A 21,491-nucleotide genomic window follows, 5' to 3' on the forward strand; every position below is an offset into this window, starting at 1 on the left:
CTATCTTGTTAATATTCTGTTGGGAGCCGCCCAAAGTGGCTTGGGAAACCCAGCCAGATGTGCGGCATATATATAAATAATAAATAATAATAATAAATTATTATTATTATTATTATTACAGTGGTGCCTCGCAAGATGAAATTAATCCGTTCCGTGAGTCTCTTCGTATAGCGGTTTTTTCGTCTTGCGAAGCAAGCCCATTGACAGCTTAGCGGATTAGCGCTATTAGCGGTTTAGCGGCTTTTAGCGGCTTATCAGCTTAGCGGATCAGCTGATAAGCGGCTTAGAAAAAGGGGGAGGAAAGGGGGGGAAACCCGCAGGAACTCGCAAGACATTTCGTCTTGCGAAGCAAGCCCATAGGGAAATTCGTTTTGCGAAGCGCCTCCAAAACGGAAAAACCCTTTCGTCTAGCGGGTTTTCCGTCTTGCGAGGCGTTCGTCTTGCGGGGCACCACTGTATTATTAACCAGATTTGCCCCTTCAACTGCTCTTGGCTACTGGGAAAACAGTCAAGGTTTTCTAGCACTGCAGGCAGGCAGTCAGCTCTTGGGATCTCACCTTGGCTAGGGACGTACGGCTGCGTCCAGTCAAAGCTGCCCCGCCGGAGGACGACTGTGACTTTGTACAGGTGGCAGAAGCCCGTCTTGCACTCGTTGGCTCGGATAAAGCAAAGCTCCTCCTCTTCCCCCTCTGGCTGGACAAAAGGGTAAAAGATGTCGTGGACCTGCCCGGAAGAGAGGGGAGGTATGCTAGCAACATAATGGGAGAGACATTTCCCGCTACCCCACCCTCCACATTTGAAAGCCTTGCAAGTTTTGGCAAGAGAAGGACCGCGAGCAACACCTTGGCAGGCATCTTTACCAGATGAAGGTGGAAGTGCCAAGCTCCCTTGTTATTTTGGCTACTGTCAGGAGGTGTAACATGGTTGCAATGCTAAATTTACAGTACAGTGGTACCTCGGTTTGGGACACGGGTGGTGCTGTGGTCTAAACCACAGAAGCCTAGGGCTTGCCAATCAGAAGGTTGGCGATTCAAATCCCTGTGATGGGGTGAGCTCCCGTTGTTTGGTCCCAGCTCCTGCCCACCTAGCAGTTCGAAAGCACACCAGGCGGGAAGGTAAACGGCGTTTCCGTGCGCTGCTCTAGTTCGCCAGAAGCAGCTTAGTCTAAAGAACAGAATCCGAACGGTAGAAGGGCACTGGCAGCAGGAGGCCTCATTAGGGAAAGCGCGCTTCGGTTTAAGAACAGTTTCGGCTTAAGAATGGACTTCTAGAACGGATTAACTTCGTAAACCGAGGTACCACTGTACTGAAAAGTTTGGGGTGTGTTGTACGTTATTTAAATTTTTTTCTGTTGCTTTATGATGAACTTCATTCACGTGGCCTGTGGCGTGTCTGTGGGTTTGTGATTTTATTTTAATTTACTGAATTCATTGAAAATGGGAGACAGTACACCCGCTGCAAGAAAAAGTCACCCTATACTGGTTTTTCATTGCTTCTCTTACTTCTGACACTGTATTCTATTGCTCTGCAATCTGAAATCTATGAAACAACAGTATGCAAGAAATAAAGGAAGCAATATAAAGGCAACTGAAAAGCACACAGCCTCTAGCACAGCGCAGTGCAATTGCTAGAGAAGGCAGAAAAACCATTAAGTAGTCCTGCTAAGCCCCAAGTGGTCTGTTGGGGTGGGGAGTGGGGCTCTAGAAACATTTTTACTATTCTTAATTACTGTATTTTTTGCACCATAACACTCACTTTTTTCCTCCTAGAAAGTAAGGGGAAATGTCTGTGCGTGTGATGGAGGGAATGCCTACGGGTGGCATGCCTACGGATTTTCCTCCTCTAAAAACTACGTGCGTGTTATGGTCGGGTGCGTGTTATAGAGCGAAAAACACGGTACATTCCTATCCCACCATTTTCTCCAAGGAGTTCCCCTCTCTTCATTTGGTCCCCAAAACAACCCTGTGAGGTAGGTCAGGCTGAGAGAGACAGCGGCTGGCCCACAAGGCCATACACCCACACACCCAGCGAGAGCGGTGGCCAAGTGAGGATTTCAACCCTGGTCTCCCAGGCCCCAGTCCAAGACTCTAACCACTACACTGCGCTGCCTTTCCTGCAGCCCCAGGCCTCTTGACATCATTTTCGGAGCCCTCAGAAGGGAAGGGAAGCTACACTCAGTGACTTGAGCAGCTGCCTTGCGTGCAAAAATAAAAAAAAAGTACCCCCAACTGTCTCATTTGAAGAGGGATATATAGAATAACAAAAGCCAATCCCGACTTCTGTTTGCATCCCAAAAAGCCAGCTTGATCTTTATGTATAGTTTCGTTTAATAATTGTTTCAATCTGTTGGCTAGAATGTCAGCGAATATTTTGTAATCACTGTTCAGCAGCGATATGGGCCTATAGTTTTTAATTAGGGTCAGGTCTTGTCCTGGTTTTGGTATCAACACGACAAAAGCTTCTTCCCACGATGCCGGCATTATTCCACATTTTAAAATTCTGTTCATTACCAATTTCAATTGTGTTATTGAGAATTCCTCTAATTTTTTATAATATGCTGCTGTCAAACCATCTGTTCCAGGTGTTCTTCCTACTTTTGCTTTCGTATTTGCTTGGTGCACCTCCATTGTTGCAATTGGCTGATTTAATTGTTCCCTTTTCTCTGTTCCTATTGTCCCGGTTTTTAAAAGGTAAAGGTAAAGGGAGCCCTGACCGTTAGGTCCAGTCGTGACCAACTCTGGGGTTGCGGCGCTCATCTCGCTTTACTGGCCGAGGGAGCCGGCGTACAGCTTCCAGGTCATGTGGCCAGCATGACTAAGCCGCTTCTGGCCAACCAGAGCAGCGCACGGAAACGCCGTTTACCTTCCCGCCGGAGCGGGACCTATTTATCTACTTGCACTTTGACATGCTTTCGAACTGCTAGGTTGGCAGGAGCAGGGACCGAGCAACAGGAGCTCACCCCGTCGTGGTGCCGACCTTCTGATCAGCAAGACCTAGGCTCTGTGGTTTAACCCACAGCGCCACCCGCGTCCCTGTCCCAGTTTTTGCTCCAAATGAAAGGCTCTCATTCTGGCACTTGTCAGGAGGTTTTTGCCAGAGCGTCTTCCCACCCAGCACTCTGGCGTGACCCTGCTGACAAGTGCCAGAGCATCTTCCAGACCTTTCTGATTCAGGACAGAGCAGCCAGATTGGAAGGCACTCCGGTGCAACCTTACCAACAACCTGATTTTGGGGGGATGCAAAAGGTCCATGGGAGAATAAACCCCTCTGCTTCACCGCAGTTAAGAGCACATAAACCCATCTCTCGCAGGACTGCCCGCACTGATTGGCAGCTTCAGACAGGAGGCTTGTCTGCACCATACCTGGAGATGTTGGGCACTGAATGTAGGACCTTCTGCATGCAAAGCCTAGTGTTTCGCCTCTCTGTGCAGGGATCCACGTCAGCGGGGCGTGTGTGTGTGTTCAATAAAAGTGTAGGGGAGGAATCTTTACTTTCCTAAAACAGCAGCAAAAGGCATTGGGAAGAGGTAGGGGGGCTAGGCCCTTCCCACCCCACTCCGATCATTCCAGTCCACGCCACCCCCTTACGTTTATCCAGACATCGGTGACTTCTTCGTAAATAATGAAGGGGTGGACGTTCCCCGGCACAGCTTTGGCAAACTCCTGGCGCTGCTCCTCGCTCTCTGGAACCGGGATGAAGAGTGCAGGGGGGAAGAGGACGAGCTGGAGCTGGTGTTGAGGCCGGTCGAGGAACATGGCCCAGGCACTGAGCAGAGAGAGACACAAGAGAGGAAGAGAGTGGGAGAATCAATATTTCGTAACTGGGAGACCCCATAAACGGACAGCCACACAAGGTGGTAGCCTCTCCTTCAGGGTGGATTTGATTGGCAGTGCCAGTCCTGAAAGTATAGGATTTGTGACCATTATGCTCATTGCCTTCAGTAGCAGTAAAGCTCTGCTGAATGAAATATGAATTGCCTCTGGTCTATTTTGTTTGGGAATCCTGCAATGTGTTTATAGGTTGTTTACTCTGCTAACTATACGCTGGAATATGCTCTGGATCAATACTGAGAAGAATTCCATGACATGCTTCTGACTATATCAGGGGTCAGCAAAATTTTTCAGCAGGGGGCCGGTCCACTGTCCCCCAGACCTTGTTGGGGAGCCGGACCATATTTTGGGGGAAAACAAAACAAAACAAAACAAAACAAAAAACCGAATTCCTATGCCCCGCAAATAACCCAGAGATGCATTTTAAATAAAAGGACACATTCTACTCATGTAAAAACACGCTGATTCCCGGACCGTCCGAGGGCCAGATTTAGAAGGCAATTGGGCCAGATATGGCCCCCAGGCCTCAGTTTGCCTACACATGGACTATGTCTTCATTATGTTTTAATCACTGGTGTTTTGTGACGTTTCTAATGTTGCACACTGCCCTGAGATCTTTCAAAAAAGGGCTGTATATAAATTGAATTAACAACAACACCAACAGTGTACAGTGGTGCCTCGAAAGACAAAATTACAGTGGTGCCTCGCAAGACGAAATTAATTTGTTCCACAAGTTTTTTCTTCTTGCGAGTTTTTCGTCTTGCAAAGCACGGTTTCCCATAGGAATGCATTGAAAATCAATTAATGCGTTCCTAGGGAGACCGCCTTCAGACCAGGTCCGGGGACATCTTCTGAAATTTGTACCCTGCCCTTCATTCGCAGATCTCAGGGCGGTTCCCAACATAAAATCACCATATAAAACCACAAAATAACATAGCAAAAAATAAAGAACAGCAGCAAACCAAGAATCCCTCCTCGTGATTCAGTTTTGTTCCGAATGAATGGAAGTGCGGATGAGCCCTAAATCTGCGAGAACGTCTCAGGCAGGAGGCTGGACACGAGACACACAAGGAGAGGAACCACAGGGGAAAGCTGCAAGACCTCCACTTTGCATGCAGAAAGCCCCCAGGCTCAATCCCCAGTTAAAAAAGAACAGAGAAGCCCAGCGGTGAGGAAAACCTCTTTCTCCCTCTGCTGAGACCGTAGAGACACTGCCCGTAAGGGCACACAACACTGGGCGAGATGGACAAAGGGTCTGGCCAGGGGGAAGGAGCTCCCTGCTTTCCCCACTGCACTTACTAAAGTCCACTTACTATTTACCATCCTGGGTCCACCCGGCCCGTGCAATGTACTCCACCCGTGGGAACATCGTTGAGAAGGGGTGTACCAGCTCCTTTTCCTGGGAAGATACTATCTGCAAAGAGGAAAGAGGAGAGGAGAGAAGTTGCCACTTGTTTTACTTTTACTTCTTAAAAAGGTAAAGGGTAAAGGGACCCCTGACCATTAGGTCCAGTCGTGGCCGACTCTGGGGTCATCTCGCTTTACTGGCCGAGGGAGCCAGCAAACAGCTTCCGGGTCATGTGGCCAGCACGATTAAGCCACTTCTGGAGAACCAGAGCAGCGCGCGGAAATGCCGTTTACCTTCCCGCCGGAGTGGTACCTATTTATCTACTTGCACTTTGACGTGCTTTCGAACTGCTAGGTGGGCAGGAGCAGGGACTGAGCAACGGGAGCTCACCCCGTTGCGGGGATTCGAACCGCCGACCTTCTGATCGGCAAGCCCTAGGTTTAACCCACAGCACTACCCGCGTCCCTCCACTTAACCCACCACTGAGAGCACCCGCTCCATCAGGCAGTGGGAGAAACAGATAGGGTACTTCAGCCGGTAGAGCATGAGACTCTTCATCTCGGGGAGGGGGGGGTTCCCACCCCCACATGGGCCAAAAGGTTCCTGCGTGGCAGGGACTTAAGGCAAGATGACCCCTGGTGGTCCCTTCCATCTCTATGATGCCAGTGCTGTAAAGCGGCCTTCGTATCTATGCACCCAGGGGATTTCTGCAACCGGAACCCCCGAGTCGGTCACAACCGGACCTAATGGTCAGGGGTCCCTTTACCTTTACCTGTTGGGAAGTTCCAAGTGTGGCCGAATGCATGCAGGTGTCAGTGGACCGAAGCAGAGGTGTGAATGCTGAGCGAGAGGAATTCTATGTTATGAGCTTTGGTGCCTTATAGATTGCACTGTTTATACGAATTTTGATTTATTTTACAGGCAGCTCCATGTTTACGCAGGGGTTGCGTTTGGAGGCACCGCACTCGTCTGTGAAATCGTGCATAATCGAAAGCCGTTGGAAAAGCCTGCAAGCACCCTTTTAGTGACATCTTTGCCATGTTTCCAGGTCGCTTCTGGGTCTCATGCAATGCACATATATACTGAACGCGAGTGTAACGGGGTTGGGGGTTGTTTGTGCGTAAGGCGCAAACTGCTCCGAGCTGAGTAGTTTGGTTAAAACTTTCCCCTGGCTGGACAGTCAGTACTCTGTGACTGTCTCAATCACTGGCAGAATCCGTCAGTGGGCGTTTCCTGAATTTCTTCCAACATAGAAGTCCTTTCACACCCAATCGCCGCCTAGCTTCTCTGCGCGGCAGCTTTCTGCGCAGAGTAGGCGTTCCCAGAGGAGGTCCCCTGCTCTCCCCGCTGGCTTCACTGGAAGAGTCCTGGATCCCTCCCTCTGAAGCTCCCTCAGACTCCCCTTTCTCCCCAGCGTCACGTCTATTTCCTTCCCCAGCAGAAGCTTCCCCTCTCTCCTTGCTGGTTCCCTCTCCAGCGTCATTAGGGAGCCTTATCTCCACCCTTGGCTCCGATGGCAGTTCCCTGACAGCGAGGAAACAGGAAGCTGCCTGCATTTATTGATTAAATTTATGAGCACTGCCTTTTTCTTCCAGGGGAGCCCAAGGTGGTGCACCAAGGTTCTCCTCCTTCCTCTCTTTCATCCTCACAACAACCCTGGGAGGTAGGTTAGGCTAAGAGAGCGACTGGTTGCCGACACGAGTCTTGCTGGCACAAAACGGCTGTGCTCAGAGATTCGCACCAGCCGCCGATTTGCTTCTGGGCCAAGTTAAAGGCATTATGGATTTAATTCGTTTCGGGGTGCCGGGATATTAATACCTTGAGCTGCTTTTGAGTTTGCTTTGCGAAGGAAAGCCCGAGAGAGGAAAGAAGTCAAAGACAATTAGCAAACTGCAACCCAGCTCCCTTACCTTCCCTTGGCTATCCACTTGAACTTCAGCAAGCTTCAGCGAGATTTTGGGGTTCTTGCTGCCTGGAATGGAAGGGAAGAAGGACATGAGGAGGCAGCTGAGATGAACGCTTTTAACACTCACTGCCCTCCCAAGATTTCCCTTCATGTAGGTTGTGTTAGTATTTCACACATCTGATGCTGCAGATGAGTTTGGTGTCAATCACATGCCTGTCTGAGAAGACCGTGGGAACGGAATACAGCCTTATCTCTCTTCCACTGTCTGTACTGTTGGACTGTACTTTTGCTTTTACTTCGTTCTGTTTTTTCTCGTAGCTGGTGAGAGACACCATAATGCTTTGTCTGTACAAAGTGTGTAAATAAATACCGTATTTTTTGGTCTATAAGACTCAATTTTTCCCTCCTAAAAAGTAAGGGGAAATGTGTGTGCGTCTTATGGAGCAAATGCAGGCTGCGCAGCTATCACAGAAGCCAGAACAGCAAGAGGGATTGCTGCTTTCGCTGCGCAGAGATCCCTCTTGCTGTTCTGGCTTCTGAGATTCAGAATATTTTTTTCCTTGTTTTCCTCCTCCAAAAACTAGGTGCGTCTTGTGGTCTGGTGCATCTCATAGAGCAAAAAATACGGTACGTAGATTAGCTCTACGATGTCTCACGCTTCTTGCTGTGTAATGCCAGAAGTGTAGTGTGCATATACCATCTGGTATATGTCGCTGAGTGCACTGGAGAAGAAGGGAAGTGCCTTTTCCAGAGCTGCGCATACCGGAGGATGCCCGGACAGCGGGGGCTGCAGGAGCACCCACAGGTTGAAGAGGGCAAGCCCAGTTCTTGGCTGGTCAATAGCACAGGACAATTGCCATCTCTACAGTTACCCTTCACCCTAAGATTACAACACTAAAAACTGCTATTGGACTGCCTTGCATTTTTTTTCTCTTGTGAGTAACAACTGCATCGGCCACTGGGCGGCAAAAATTTAAATGATCTGGCTTTCCTAGAAGAAAATTCAGAATCCAAGGAGAAATCCAAGAAAGTGGAGGTGCCTCCTAAGGAATTCTGCGAGTTCCGGGTTCAACTCCGGCCACCTCTGATTAAAAGGGTCAGAGGCAGAAGGCGATGTCATCTGCCAGGTGGGGTTTTCCAAGCCCCCTTCATCCTCACCCCACAGCTCCCCCACTGACCTGTCCTGGGGTAGCGGTATGAGTCCGTCTTCCTTTCTTCCAGGGCGGGAGAAGGAACATGGATGATCTCCACCTCCGACTCGTCCACCTCCTCATAGAGGATTCGTAACGTGTTCCAGCCCTCGGGACCTAGATCGAGGAGGCGAGGTGGGGAGGTAAATTCTGAGGCAGCTCCTCCCAGCAGTCTCTTCCTGCACACACTGACCTCGGAGCGTGGCCCATTCAACAAGAAGAAGACTGTGCAACACAGACTTGTTCTGCATGCAGCAATGCGCGGCAGGAAACTGCTGCTGTATTTCTCCAAGGAAAACACTCCTGCTCACGTCTAGAAGATTGCGGTCCAAGGCTGCATTTGCAGAGCAGTTTATCCCATTTTCCCAAGGTTTTTCCCTAACTGCTAATTTCTGCATTGTGTTTTGAGCTTTCACATGACACAAAAGCCACTTCCAGAAATGCAGCAGAACATGGGGCAAGCTTAGCGGTCATTTCCATGTTGTTTGCTTCCAGGGGTGGGGGGAATTTTCATTTGCAAAATATCACAAAAACAAGTGCTAAACTTGTGCTCTATTCTGCTATATTCCTGGAAGCGACTCAGTAGTGGTGACCAGGACAGGGCCCTGTTTCGGAGTAATTGCCTTCTTCAGCTCGGTTTTTTAAGGAATATAAATCTGTTGGAAGTCTGTATCATTCAATTCTTTTGTGTTTCTTTTTCCAACATGCGTCTTCGATAAATGAATCCAAATTTTCTTTCGAGCTGAAGAAGGCAATTACTCCGAAACAGGGCCCTGTCCTGGTCACCACTACTGAGTCGTACATCTAATTCATACTTCTTTTTGGCCCTATTTGATTCTTTATTCTGACCTTATATAATATGGACTCTTTTTGACTGCTATTGAGACTTGTATAAAACAATTGTTGTGTACTGGTATTTTATGTACCTTTATACTATATTACTGCATATTTGAAACTACATTATTTCTGCACTTAAACATTGTGTTTAAATTTACTATTATTTTAAAACTGTCGCACTTATACGTTGTGTTTAAATTTACTATTAGTTTAAAACTGTTATTCTTAGCAGAATATACACGTTTTTCTTTTCAACTCTCGAGTAGGAATTATTCCTTGTATTGAAACTTTTGGCCAGAGCTCTTGGTATATCCTTTTCAGTGTACTTTCAACAAGAACTCCAATTTCTTCAAATATTCCTGGAAGCGGCTTCTATGCCACATGAAAGCTCAATGTGGAAACTGATGACAGGTAAAAGTACTTATTAACACAGCACACAATTAGCCTATGGAACTCGCTCACCTCCAAAGGGATATTGTAGATCTGGAAAAGGTTCAGAAAAATGGGCCATACCTCAAGGACTGCCCTTCCCCATATAAACCAACCCAGACTCTGTGCCCCAAATCCTCCCTTTAAAAATAAAGTTGAGACTGCAGCCCTCGTTGCTCTGAACAAAAGGCTGGACTGAACACAAACACGGGAAGCTGTCAAACAGCCAGGCCCTTCTTTGTGTGCCTCCTCCACGAGAGGTCCAGAGAGCGGCAACACAAGAACCGGCCTTTTCTGTGGTGGCTCCCTCCCAAAGGTTTGTCTGGTGCCTTCATTGTACATCTTTAAATGAAAATGTTCCTCTTCCACCAGGCCTTTGGCCGATTAATATTTTAAGGCCTTTTAAATGTGTTTGAGGGTGTATTGTTTTGCTTTGTTTTTGTTTTAACTCTTTATTTTGTGCTTTTATCCTGTATTTTTATATTGTGAACAGTCCTGAGATTTTCGGAAGAAGGGCGGTATATGAATTTTAATAATAATAATAATAATAATAATAATAATAATAATAATAATAATAATGTAAAGGACCCCTGGATGGTTAAGTCCAATCAAAGGTGACTATGAGGTTGCGGTGCTCATCTTGCTTTCAGGCCAAGGGAGCCGGTGTTTGTCCGCAGCCAGCTTTCCGGGTCATGTGGCCAGCAGGACTAAACCGCTTCTGGTGCAACGGGACACCGTGATGGAAACCTGAGCGCATGGAAACGCCGCTTACCTTCCCGCCACAGCGGTGCCTATTTATCTACTTGCACTGGCGTGCTTTCAAACTGTTAGGTTGGCAGGAGCTGGGACAGAGCAACGGGAGCTCACTCCGTTGCTGGGATTCGAACCGCTGACCTTCCGACTGGCAAGCCCAAGAGGCTCAGTGGTTTAGACCACAGTGCCACCTGCGTAATGGGGATGGAGTGGCTCCCCTATAAGAAAAGGTTGCTGTCTTTGGGGCTTTGAGAGAAAAGGCAACTCATCTTCCCCGATAGCTGTCCATGCTGTCAAGGACTGATCTGAGTTGCAGTCCAACAGCACTTGGGAACAAAAGATGGGAAAAGGCTGATCTAAGTGCTGGTAGGATCGTTGCGTGGCCTCGGTGCCCAGAGCACTCACCTTCTTGGCAAGATGTGGGACACCACCAGTACCCCGTAAACCGGTCAAACTCCTCCTGAATGACGAACGTGGCTACGCCTGCAGATTTGGGGTCATCTAGCACGCTGGATAAGCCTGCAATGGGGAGAGAGGAGGCAGAGTTTGGGCCAGGGAACTGAACCTAGCACAGCTGGCTATGATCACCCAGCCCTGAGTGGTTTTCTCCGATGGGCTGCAACGCCCCTAAGAAAAAGGGAAGCTGCCTTGCTCATAAAGGGTAAAGGGACCCCTGACCATTAGGTCCTGTCGTGGCTGACTCTGGGGTTGCGGCGCTCATCTCGCTTTTGAGCCGGCGTACAGCTTCCGGGTCAAGTGGCCAGCAGGACTAAGCCACTTCTGGCGAACCAGGGGCAGCACACGGAAACGCCGTTTGCCTTCCCACTGGAGCGGTACCTATTTATCTACTTGCACTTTGACATGCTTTCGAGCTGCTAGGTTGGCAGGAGCAGGGACCGAGCAACGGGAGCTCACCCCGTCGCGGGGATTCGAACCACCGACCTTCTGATCGGCAAGTCCTAGGCTCTGTGGTTTAACCCACAGCGCCACCCGCGTCCCTATGCCTTGCTCATAGTCAAGGCCATTTTATGATATAAATAAAATGACCGAGCCAGGTCCTCTCTTCCATGTCCTTCTGCAGACAAGGCCCAACAGACAAGGCCCTGCAGACAAGGTTGTGTCCCCCAACAGCACCATCTCACTGCCCCCAAGGAATTATCGTAAGAAGGGGTGGCCACAAACTTAAAAGTCAACTCGCCTTGTCTTCAAATTATTCACTAGACTAGCCTACAGGGTTCTGAACAAACCTGAACAAATGTTTATAACCCTCCAAAAAGCTCTAAGGATTGTAATTCTGATTTACAGGATACAGTGGTGCCTCGGTTACATACGCTTCAGACACTTCAGGTTACAGACTCCACTAACTGAGAAATAGTACCTCGGGTTAAGAACTTTGCTTCAGGATGAGAACAGAAATCGTGCTCCAGTGGTGCGGCAGCAGTGGGAGGCCCCATTAGCTAAAGTGGTGCTTCAGGTTAAGAACAGTTTCAGGTTAAGAATGGACCTCCAGAACGAATTAAGTCCTTAACCCAAGGAACCACTGTACATGGGAACTGGTTACACAAGAATTCCCTCTCTCTTCAGCTATCATATCGGATTATTTGAAGACAAGGGACAGAAAGACTAGGCTTGGGCCCCAAGGTCATTGTACACCTCCCATTTAGGAAATCTATGGACAAGACCATTAACCATGCTGGTATTTGCAAACAAGACATGAGGGATTGGCAGTGTCAACCCAAATGACCACAGTGCCTGGAGACAGAATGTCAGGTCATGCATCCACAGCAGGGATCAGAGGAGGAAAGGTTGCTGGGAGGAGCAAAGAGAGAGGAAACACCAGAGGTGCTTCTGCAGCAGCCCAAAAGCACACCTTCATCTGTCCCAACTGCAACAAAACATGTCTCTCCTGCATCGGTGTCTACAGCCAAAGCAGAGGCTGCAGCCTGCCAACATTTTGACTTCATCTCCTGCATTGCTTCCCAAGACAGATGCCAACAACAATTGCCTTAACTTACCAGCTAAGTTAATTTCGTGCCGTATTTTTCGCTCTATAAGACGCACCTAGTTTTAGAGGAGGAGAACAAGAAAAAAAATGTTCTCTCCCTCTCTGCTCAGTGCCTCTCCAGCAAAGGGGCTCCGTTTCTCCTGCTGCTTCGCTGAAGGGGCGCTGCGCAGAGAGGGAAAGCTGCCCAGCGGCTCTCCAGTGAAGCGAAGCCAGGAGAGCAAGAGGGATCGAAAGCAAAAGCTGCGCAGCCTGCATTCGCCCCATAAAACGCACACACATTTCCCCCTACTTTTTAAGGGGGGTTGCGTCTTATAGAGCGAAAAATACGGTAATTTAGAGGCTGATCTGGTACCAGGCAGAAAAAATATCAGGCAGGGATATTTATTTTCCCCTCCACACAAGACGGGAGTGTTATAGACAGCGCTCACCTTTCTGGCAATACGTCAGCCTCCGCTCCTCCCCGGTCTCGATGCTGGCAACCCAAAGGTCGTTGTTGTTGATGAACGAGAAGAAAGACGGATTGGCGGAGCAGATTTTGGGATCCATTCTGGGGCCTGAGCACTGCGTCTTGATTTCCAGCGGCTTCATCGGAGACATCTGCGGGCAAGCAGCACACACCTGTGAACTCTCCACGGCGCAGGGAGAGTAGGGAGAAAGTTTTCCTCTCTTTTTTGAAAGTACTAGAATTCATGCACAACCCATGAAGCTGAACGCTCAGAGGTTCGAGGTAGACAAAATGGAAAGGTTCAGAAAGGAGAAACCGAAAGAGGGATACGTAAGCGGAGGTACGACTGTATACTGACCATGACTAAGCGCTGTGGATAAGAACAGGACAGCAAAGAGAACCTCCGTACCCAAGGGCAGTTTACCAACAATTACCAAGCGCTGTGAATCAACATATTTATCAACATTATTCAACATCTTTATCAACGACTTGGATGATGGACTCAAGGGCATCCTGATCAAATTTGCAGATGACACCAAACTGGGAGGGGTGGCTAACACCCCAGAGGACAGGATCACACTTCAAAACGACCTTGACAGATTAGAGAACTGGGCCAAAACAAACAAGATGAATTTTAACAGGGACAAATGTAAAGTATTGCACTTGGGCAAAAAAAATGAGAGGCACAAATACAAGATGGGTGACACCTGGCTTGAGAGCAGTACATGTGAAAAGGATCTAGGAGTCTTGGTTGACCACAAACTTGACATGAGCCAACAGTGTGACGCGGCAGCTAAAAAAGCCAATGCAATTCTGGGCTGCATCAATAGGAGTATAGCATCTAGATCAAGGGAAGTAATAGTGCCACTGTATTCTGCTCTGGTCAGACCTCACCTGGAGTACTGTGTCCAGTTCTGGGCACCACAGTTCAAGAAGGACACTGACAAACTGGAACGGGTCCAGAGGAGGGCAACCAAAATGGTCAAAGGCCTGGAAACGATGCCTTATGAGGTACGGCTAAGGGAGCTGGGCAGGTTTAGCCTGGAGAAGAGGAGGTTAAGGGGTGATATGATAGCCATGTTCAAATATATAAAAGGATGTCACATAGAGGAGGGAGAAAGGTTGTTTTCTGCTGCTCCAGAGAAGCGGACACGGAGCAATGGATCCAAACTACAAGAAAGAAGATTCCACCTAAACATTAGGAAGAACTTCCTGACAGTAAGAGCTGTTCGACAGTGGAATTTGCTGCCAAGGAGTGTGGTGGAGTCTCCTTCTTTGGAGGTCTTTAAGCAGAGGCTTGACAACCATATGTCAGGAGTGCTCTGATGGTGTTTCCTGCTTGCCAGGGGGTTGGACTCGATGGCCCTTGGGGTCTCTTCCAACTCTAGGATTCTCGGATTCTATGAATCAGCGCAGCGTGGGATGGCTGCTGCCTTTCATGCACGCTCACCATAAAGCCGTTCTTGCCTCCGTCCCGGCAGTGGAAAAGGCTGTTGCTGGCCTGGAACAGGAAGAGGCCGCTCTCGCTATGGAAGTCATAGGAAGTGATCCCAAAGACCCCTAGCCGCTTGCGTTCCCTCAGCAGCTCTTCCTCCCTGGAATACATCCCGTGGTGGGGGGTGGCCTGGTGGAAAACAGGGGAGGGAGCCCCCCCCCAAAAGGTCATGAAGGTACACGCAGAAAAAACACGAGAAAGCTCTGCCACCAACCTACTGTGCAAATCTTATTTGTTTACTTAGGGGGATTTGTACCCCAAAAAAACCCAGCCTCCCAGAGCGGCTTCCGTATAATCAGTTGGAACAAGACAGTCCCTGCTTGCAGGCTTAGAATCTAAAAATGCACAACACACAAGGAAGTGCTGGTTTTGACCTACAAAGCCTTAAAATGGCTCAGGACCCCAATACCTCAAGGACCGCCTCTTTCCATATGAACCTACCCAGACCCTGAGATCAACTTTTGAGGCCCTCCGTCGTGTGCCTCCTCCTCAAGAGGTGCGGAGGGTGGCAACACAAGAACGGGGCCTTCTCTGCAGTGGCTCCCCTTCTGTGGAATGCTCTCCCCAGGGAAGTTTGCCTGGTGCCTTCATTATACAGTGGTGCCCCGCAAGACGAAGGCCTCGCAAGACGGAAAACCCGCTAGACGAAAGGGTTTTCCGTTTTGGAGGCGCTTCGCAAAACGAATTTCCCTATGGGCTTGCTTCGCAAGACGAAAATGTCTTGAGTTCCTGCGGGGTTCCCCCCCCCTTTTTCTAAGCCGCTAAGCCGCTTATCAGCTGATCCGCTAAGCTGCTAAAAGCCGCTAATAGCGCTAATCCACTAAGCGGTCAATGGGCTTGCTTCGCAAGACGAAAAAACCGCTAGACGAAGAGACTCGCAGAACGGATTAATTTCGTCTTGCGAGGCACCACTGTACAATCTTTACGTGCCAGGCAAAAGCGTTCCTTTTTAACCAGGCTTTTGGTTGATCTGATTTACATCCTATGCCCTTTTAAAATGTGATTGGGGGGGAGCTACTGGGTTGTTGTTTTCATTTTTATTATGTGTTTTGTGTTTTTATATCTTGATTTTATTCTGTGAACCACCCTGAGACCCAGGGTATAGGGCGGTGTATACTGCAATGCGCTCTATGTGGGGCCACCTTTGAAGGTGACCCAGAAACTGCAATTAATCCAGAATGCGGCAGCTAGACTGGTGACTGGGAGCGGCCGCCGGGACCACATAACACCAGTCCTGAAAGACCTACATTGGCTCCCAGTACATTTCCAAGCACAATTCAAAGTGTTGGTGCTGACCTTTAAAGCCCTCAACAGCCTCGGTCCTGTATACCTGAAGGAGCGTCTCCACCCCCATCGTTCAGCCCAGACACTGAGATCCAGCACCGAGGGCCTTCTGCCGGTTCCCTCATTGTGAGAAGTGAGGTTACAGAGAACCAGACAGAGGGCCTTCTCGGTAGTGGCACCCACCCTGTGGAACACCCTCCCTTCAGATGTGAAGGAAATAAGCAGCTATCTTATCTTTAAAAGACATCTGAAGGCAGCCCTGTTTAGGGAAGTTTTTAATATTTAATGCTGTATTGTTTTTAACACTTGATTGGGAGCCGCCCAGAGTGGCTGGGGAACTCAGCCAGATGGGCGGGGTATAAATTTATTATTATTATTATTATTATTATTATTATATAAGAGAAAAGGGACAGTGGGGAGAGGGAATCAAACTCAGGCACTGGTTTTTAAAACAGCTGTTCTTATGACCAGCTTGCATAGTTTTAGGGACAGAAGGTGCCTGGGGGGAGCTGGTCTTTCAACAAAGCTGATGGAGCGAGTCTTCTGCTTCCCATCTTTCTCAATTAGGCAACCTGATGGAATAGGAGCTGAGGCCTGATGGAGCTGCCCCAATAGAGTGGGTGGAGCGAGAATCTTGGGCAGTGCCAGCTTCTGCTGTGGGAGAGGGGGTCAGCCTCCATCACGGAAAAAGTTTCCCCTGCCTCCGATTTATTCTAGATGTGGAATCAGAATTGTGGTTTTTTTGCTCTGGTTTTTCCCCCAGAACAGTTCCCGAGTCTGCCGAGCGCAGTGAAGCCACAGCTCACCCTCCACCGCTCATGCCTCACCTGGAAGTGGTCCAGCATCTGCTTCCACGACAACAGGAGCAAGGCTTCCTTCCGTACCTTTTTGGGAATCTCAGAGTAGAGGAGAGAGTTCTCCCTGCTTCCGTACGGCATTCCTGTTGAAATGGGAACCAATTCAAGCTCGTGCTTTTACAGTACAGTCATATCTCGGGTTACAGACGGTTCAGGTTGTGTGCTTTCGGGTTGCACACCGCACCGAACCTGGAAGTACTGGAACGGGTAACTTCGATGTTTCGGCGCTCGCGCAGAACCTCTGAATTACGCTTTGCACATGCACAGAAGCGCCAAATCACGACCCGCACGTGTGCAGACGCGCCGGTGCGGGTTGCGAATGTGCCTCCCACATGGATCATGTTTGCAAACCACGCATCCACTACATAGCGCCACAGGTTCTCTAGAATTCTCTCCTCGTAGAAGTGAAGCGAAAACCCCATAATTGCCATTCAACGCCACTCTCCACCTCCTCAAATTAGTCTATGCACAGCTCCCACTGTCCGAACACAATACATTCTCAGGAAATCAATTGTTAGGTGAACGTTCACTTAACAAGCCGACAATTTTCATTGATTCCCATGGGGAATTTTCTAATGCACAAACACGTGATCCCAAAATAACAGGTAAACCCAGGGAAATCCTCTGAATCCTTGCAAAAGTCAAACAATGAAGGGAAAATGCGATAATAATAATAATAATAATAATTTATTATTTGTACCCCGCCCATCTGGCTGGGTTTCCCCAGCCACTCTGGGCGGCTTCCATAAAAACCAAAAATACACTAAAATATCACAGATTAAAAACTTCCCTGAACAGGGCTGCCTTAAGATGTCTTCTAAATGTCAGGTAGTTATTTATCGCTTTGACATCTGGTGGGAGGGCGTTCCGCAGGGCGGGTGCCACTACTGAGAAGGCCCTCTGCCTGGTTCCCTGTAGCTTTGCTTCTCGTAATGAGGGAACCACCAGAAGGCCCTCGGCGCTGGACCTCAGCGTCCGGGCAGAACGATGGGGGTGGAGACGCTCCTTCAGGTATCTCTCCCTGTCCCTCTCTCCCACCACAGTTTCTGGCAAAATGACTGCCGCTGACCAGCAAAAGACAAGGAAGACCACTTATTTGTTTACAGTACAACAGACAGGTTTGAATATCTGAATCCGCAGTGTGCACAGCGAGGTTTGGGTACTATCTCATTGTGTTTGGATAAGTGAATTTTCATATAATGAGAATTTGGATAGCAGGACATGAGTGTTTCTTGTTGGCTTTTTGGTTTTAATACTGTTTTTCAATCTGCCTTATGCTTTTACGTTCTTATTTCTGAATTTCTTTCTTTCTTTCTTTTAATGCTTTATTAGTTTTTAAAACAAAACAAACACAAAACAAGGCACTACGCAACAATCAGCGAATGGCAAAACAAAACTAACACTCCGTACACACAAAAAAGAAAAGATTGAGTTCATCCGTCACTAATTCTAACATGACTTCCAATCCCCGCACCCATTGTGCTTTCTAAGTTTCATTACAGCTACACAACTTTATCTCTCCTAAGTTATTCTGTTATGTTAATTCTGTGGCGATCTCTTTATTTCATGCAGAAATCAATCCAGACTTGCCAAAGAATTTATGTTGTTACAATGTTCTTTTAAATATTCTCTGCAAATATTCCACTCTCTATTAAATATTTGATCTGTATGGTCTCGGAATCTTGCTGTTAAATATTGCTAGTTCTGCATATTCTAACATTTTACTTTGCCAATCTAATTTTGAGGGTGTAGAATCTCCTTTCCATATCATAGCAATTAAAATTCTTGCTCTTGCAAGAGTATTTCTGAATTTCTTTCAAAATGCTGGTTTATTGTTTAGCTGTCCTGCACAGTACGATCGCATCTTAGGCAGGAGTCTGGTTCCAAGGCTTCCACACATAAATGAAAATTACCTATCTCCAAACCATTAGATCAGGGGTCAGAAAACTTTTTCAGCAGGGGGCTGGTCCACTGTCCCTCAGACCTTGTTGGGGGGCGGACTATATTTTGAATGGAAAAAATGAACTACCGTATTTTTCGCTCTGTAACACGCACCCGACCATAACACGCACATAGTTTTTAGAGGAGGAAAACAAGAAAAAAAAATATTCTAAACAAAACAGTGGATGTATGATTTTTGTGGTTCATGCTGTGGCCACAGACATGTGATCTGACGGTGAGTTTGGGGTAGCCCAATGCAAAAATCCTGAGGATCCATGTGGATCCATGCTTTGTAACCATGTTTTTGCACCACTGCGCCCCCAGTCAACAGTGGGTGCGTGATTTTTTTGGTGCAAGCTGTAGCCATGGACATGCTATGTGATCTGCTGGTGAATTTGGGGTGACTCGTCAAAGCGGCTCCTCTCCTCTCCCGCTTTGCTCCTTTAAAGCAAAAAGGCTCTCTGTCCCTCTCTCCTCCCCACTCAGCGGCTCTTCTCCCGCTTTGCTGTTTCAAAGCGAGCCACGGAGGAGGGAAGGAAGGGGAACCATGGATCCTCTGCTCACGACTGCAGCAGATCCCCCCTGCCATCCGTAGGCATTCACTCCATAACACGCACAGACATTTCCCCTTACTTTCTAGGAGGAAAAAAGTGAGTGTTATGGTGCAAAAAATACGGTAATTCCTATGCCCCACAAATATCCCAGAGATGCATCTTAAATAAAAGCACACATTTTACTCATGTAAAAACACGCTGATTCCCGGACAGTCTGTGGGCCGGATTCAGAAGGTGATTGGGCCAGATCCGGCCCCCGGACCTTAGTTTGCCTACCCGTGCCTTAAATCTACCCTCTATCAAGAGAGTTAGGGAGAGGGAGGGAGGAAGTGAGAGAGAATCCACAGAACTCCTAGAACCCATGTCCGTCAGGTGGAGCTGGGTTTTGTTTTGCTTTTAAGATTGTAAGCTGCTTCATGGAAGAAGCTCCTCGAAAAGGAACATGCACATTTTAAAATAAATATAAAATAAATAAATACAGGCAGCCCTCCGTTTACACACGTTCAACATGTGCATGCGTAAACACACATCACACTGAACCCAGAAGTAACCTGGAAACATCATAAAGGCGTAACTGAAACATCACTAAAAGGGTGGAACGGGGGTTGGGGCAGAACAGGGTGTTTGAAGGTTTTTTCTTTTTTTCCCCTTTTTTAAAAATATTTATTAAGGTTTTCAAAGTTAATACATTATAACAAAAAGAAAAGAAAAAACAAAAATGCAAAAATGCAAAAAGTAAAAACAGTTTAAAAAAAGAAAAAGAAGAAAAAGAAGAAACACATATAGATTCCATTTACTTATTTTCTTTTAACTTACTTTCCAGACCTCCTCATACCACCCTTTCTTATATTCCAGTTTAAATTGTTTGATCAGCAAATCCTCACCATTAGATCTTTTAATGGTTTGAAGGTTTTTTCAATGGTTTTCAATTATACGCAATTCCACTGAGACACAAGGTGCCTCCGACTCTTTGGTTCCCAGCCCAATCCAATCTTACCCAGGTAATACAGCCGATGGGAGTGAGGGCTTGACTCTTCGGTCTTCCGCACGAACTGGAAGTCATGGGGCGCCTTGTTCACGATCATCCCCGTGTACTTGCGGCTGCTGTGGATGATGTCACGCAGCCCCTCCCACGAATGCTTCTCCACCTGGAACTGGGAAGCGGACGTGTCCTCCATCTCCACGGCGTCTGAGCTGTCGGACAGAGCGTCCACCGCTGTCATCTTCAGCCTTCCTCCTGAATTGGTTAGGCAGCTGTGGGGGGGGGGGGATTGGTGAAACAGATAGAGAAAGGGAGAAAGAAAGGGGAGGGGGGGGCGCATCAATTCCATCCAGAGTCAGGGTTCATTCATATAGTTTATCTCAGGCTTCCTCAACCTTGGCCCTCCAGATGTTTTGGGACCAGTGGCATAGCGTGGGGGCTGCAGGGGAGCCGCACCGGGCACAACATTTGGGGGGGGGGCGCGCTCGCACTCGCAGCTCTCTGCCCCTACCTGGCTCACTCACTCTCTCTCACTGCAGTGCTGGCTGTGCGAATTCAATCCGAGCTGCCGGGTCGCCGCCCACTGTGGAGGGGAAGGGTGCCAGGCGTGCGTTGCGGTGCGGAGCGGAGAGAGAGCGAGGGAGGGAGGGACTATCTGGGGGAGGGACAGTGCAGCGGCCGCCCAGCACAGCGCTGAGCGCGGGAGAGAACCACACCCGACCAGCCCAGGCAGCAGCAAGAAGCTGGCAGCGGCGGCAGGTTAGGGGTTAGGGGCACAAATTACTTGCCTTGCCCCGGGTTAGGGGGCGCAAATTACTTGCCTTGCCCCGGGTTAGGGGCCACAAATTACTTGCCTTGCCCCGGGTGCTGACAACCCACGCTACACCGCTGTTTGGGACTACAATTCCAAGCATCCCTGACCACTGGTCCTGCTAGCTAGGGATCATGGGAGCTGTAGGCCAAAAACATCTGGGTGGCCAAAGTTGAGGAAGCCTGGTTTATCTGATAGTAAAGGTTCTCCTGAACTGCTATCAGTCAAGTCTGAGACCGCACAGCTAAAGAACAACATACTCAGATAAATGCTGGGGATGCAAAGAGGCGGAAGAACATTCTTTCATATGTGGTGGACTTGTAAACTGGTAAAAGGGTATTGGGAAATGATCCATAATGAACTGGAAAAAAATGTTTAAAAGTACTCCCCACCCCACAAACCAGAGTCGTTTCTGTTGTAGATAATTTAGACTGAAATCTCCAGGTGTCAAAAAAGCTTATTTATGTATGCTACTACTGCGGCCCGGGTTTTGTTAGCCCCCCAATGGAAAACGAGTGAGGTCCAAAATAAAGAAGAATTGCAACTTAAGTTGACAGAATATGCGCAACTTGAAGATTTAACTTATAGAACAAGTGAACAAGAAGAACATACGTTTAGAGAAGATTGGAAAACATTCATTGAATATATGGGAAATAACTGTGTAAGGCTGAAAACGCTGGCAATATTAAGAAAAAAATCAACAGTATAGTAGTAGTAGTAGTAATAATAATAATAATAATAATAATAATAATAATAATAATAATAATTTATGTATACCCCGCCCATCTGGCTGAGTTTTCCCAGCCACTCTGGGCAGCTTCCA

At 48.0% G+C, this 21,491-nt stretch overlaps 1 protein-coding gene across 2 annotated transcripts in view; it reads right to left on the reverse strand.

The window, feature by feature from the left end:
* The window catches only part of DPP9 (dipeptidyl peptidase 9), a 59,451-nt gene that overhangs the window by 23,428 nt on the left and 14,532 nt on the right, over window positions 1–21,491 (reverse strand). For both annotated transcript variants that reach the window (XM_081846100.1, XM_081846099.1), the window contains 10 exons: window positions 19,873–20,129; window positions 16,351–16,463; window positions 14,195–14,368; window positions 12,728–12,896; window positions 10,700–10,813; window positions 8,264–8,392; window positions 7,090–7,151; window positions 5,145–5,245; window positions 3,589–3,766; window positions 558–723 (listed from right to left, as the gene is read on the reverse strand). In XM_081846100.1, the coding sequence (XP_081702226.1) occupies window positions 558–723; window positions 3,589–3,766; window positions 5,145–5,245; window positions 7,090–7,151; window positions 8,264–8,392; window positions 10,700–10,813; window positions 12,728–12,896; window positions 14,195–14,368; window positions 16,351–16,463; window positions 19,873–20,129 (1,463 nt within the window). The remainder of the gene's footprint in view (window positions 1–557; window positions 724–3,588; window positions 3,767–5,144; window positions 5,246–7,089; window positions 7,152–8,263; window positions 8,393–10,699; window positions 10,814–12,727; window positions 12,897–14,194; window positions 14,369–16,350; window positions 16,464–19,872; window positions 20,130–21,491) is intronic.

The sequence above is a fragment of the Podarcis erhardii genome (assembly GCF_964252035.2).
Source record: "Podarcis erhardii genome assembly, chromosome: 18".
NCBI classification, from domain to species: Eukaryota; Metazoa; Chordata; class Lepidosauria; order Squamata; family Lacertidae; genus Podarcis; species Podarcis erhardii.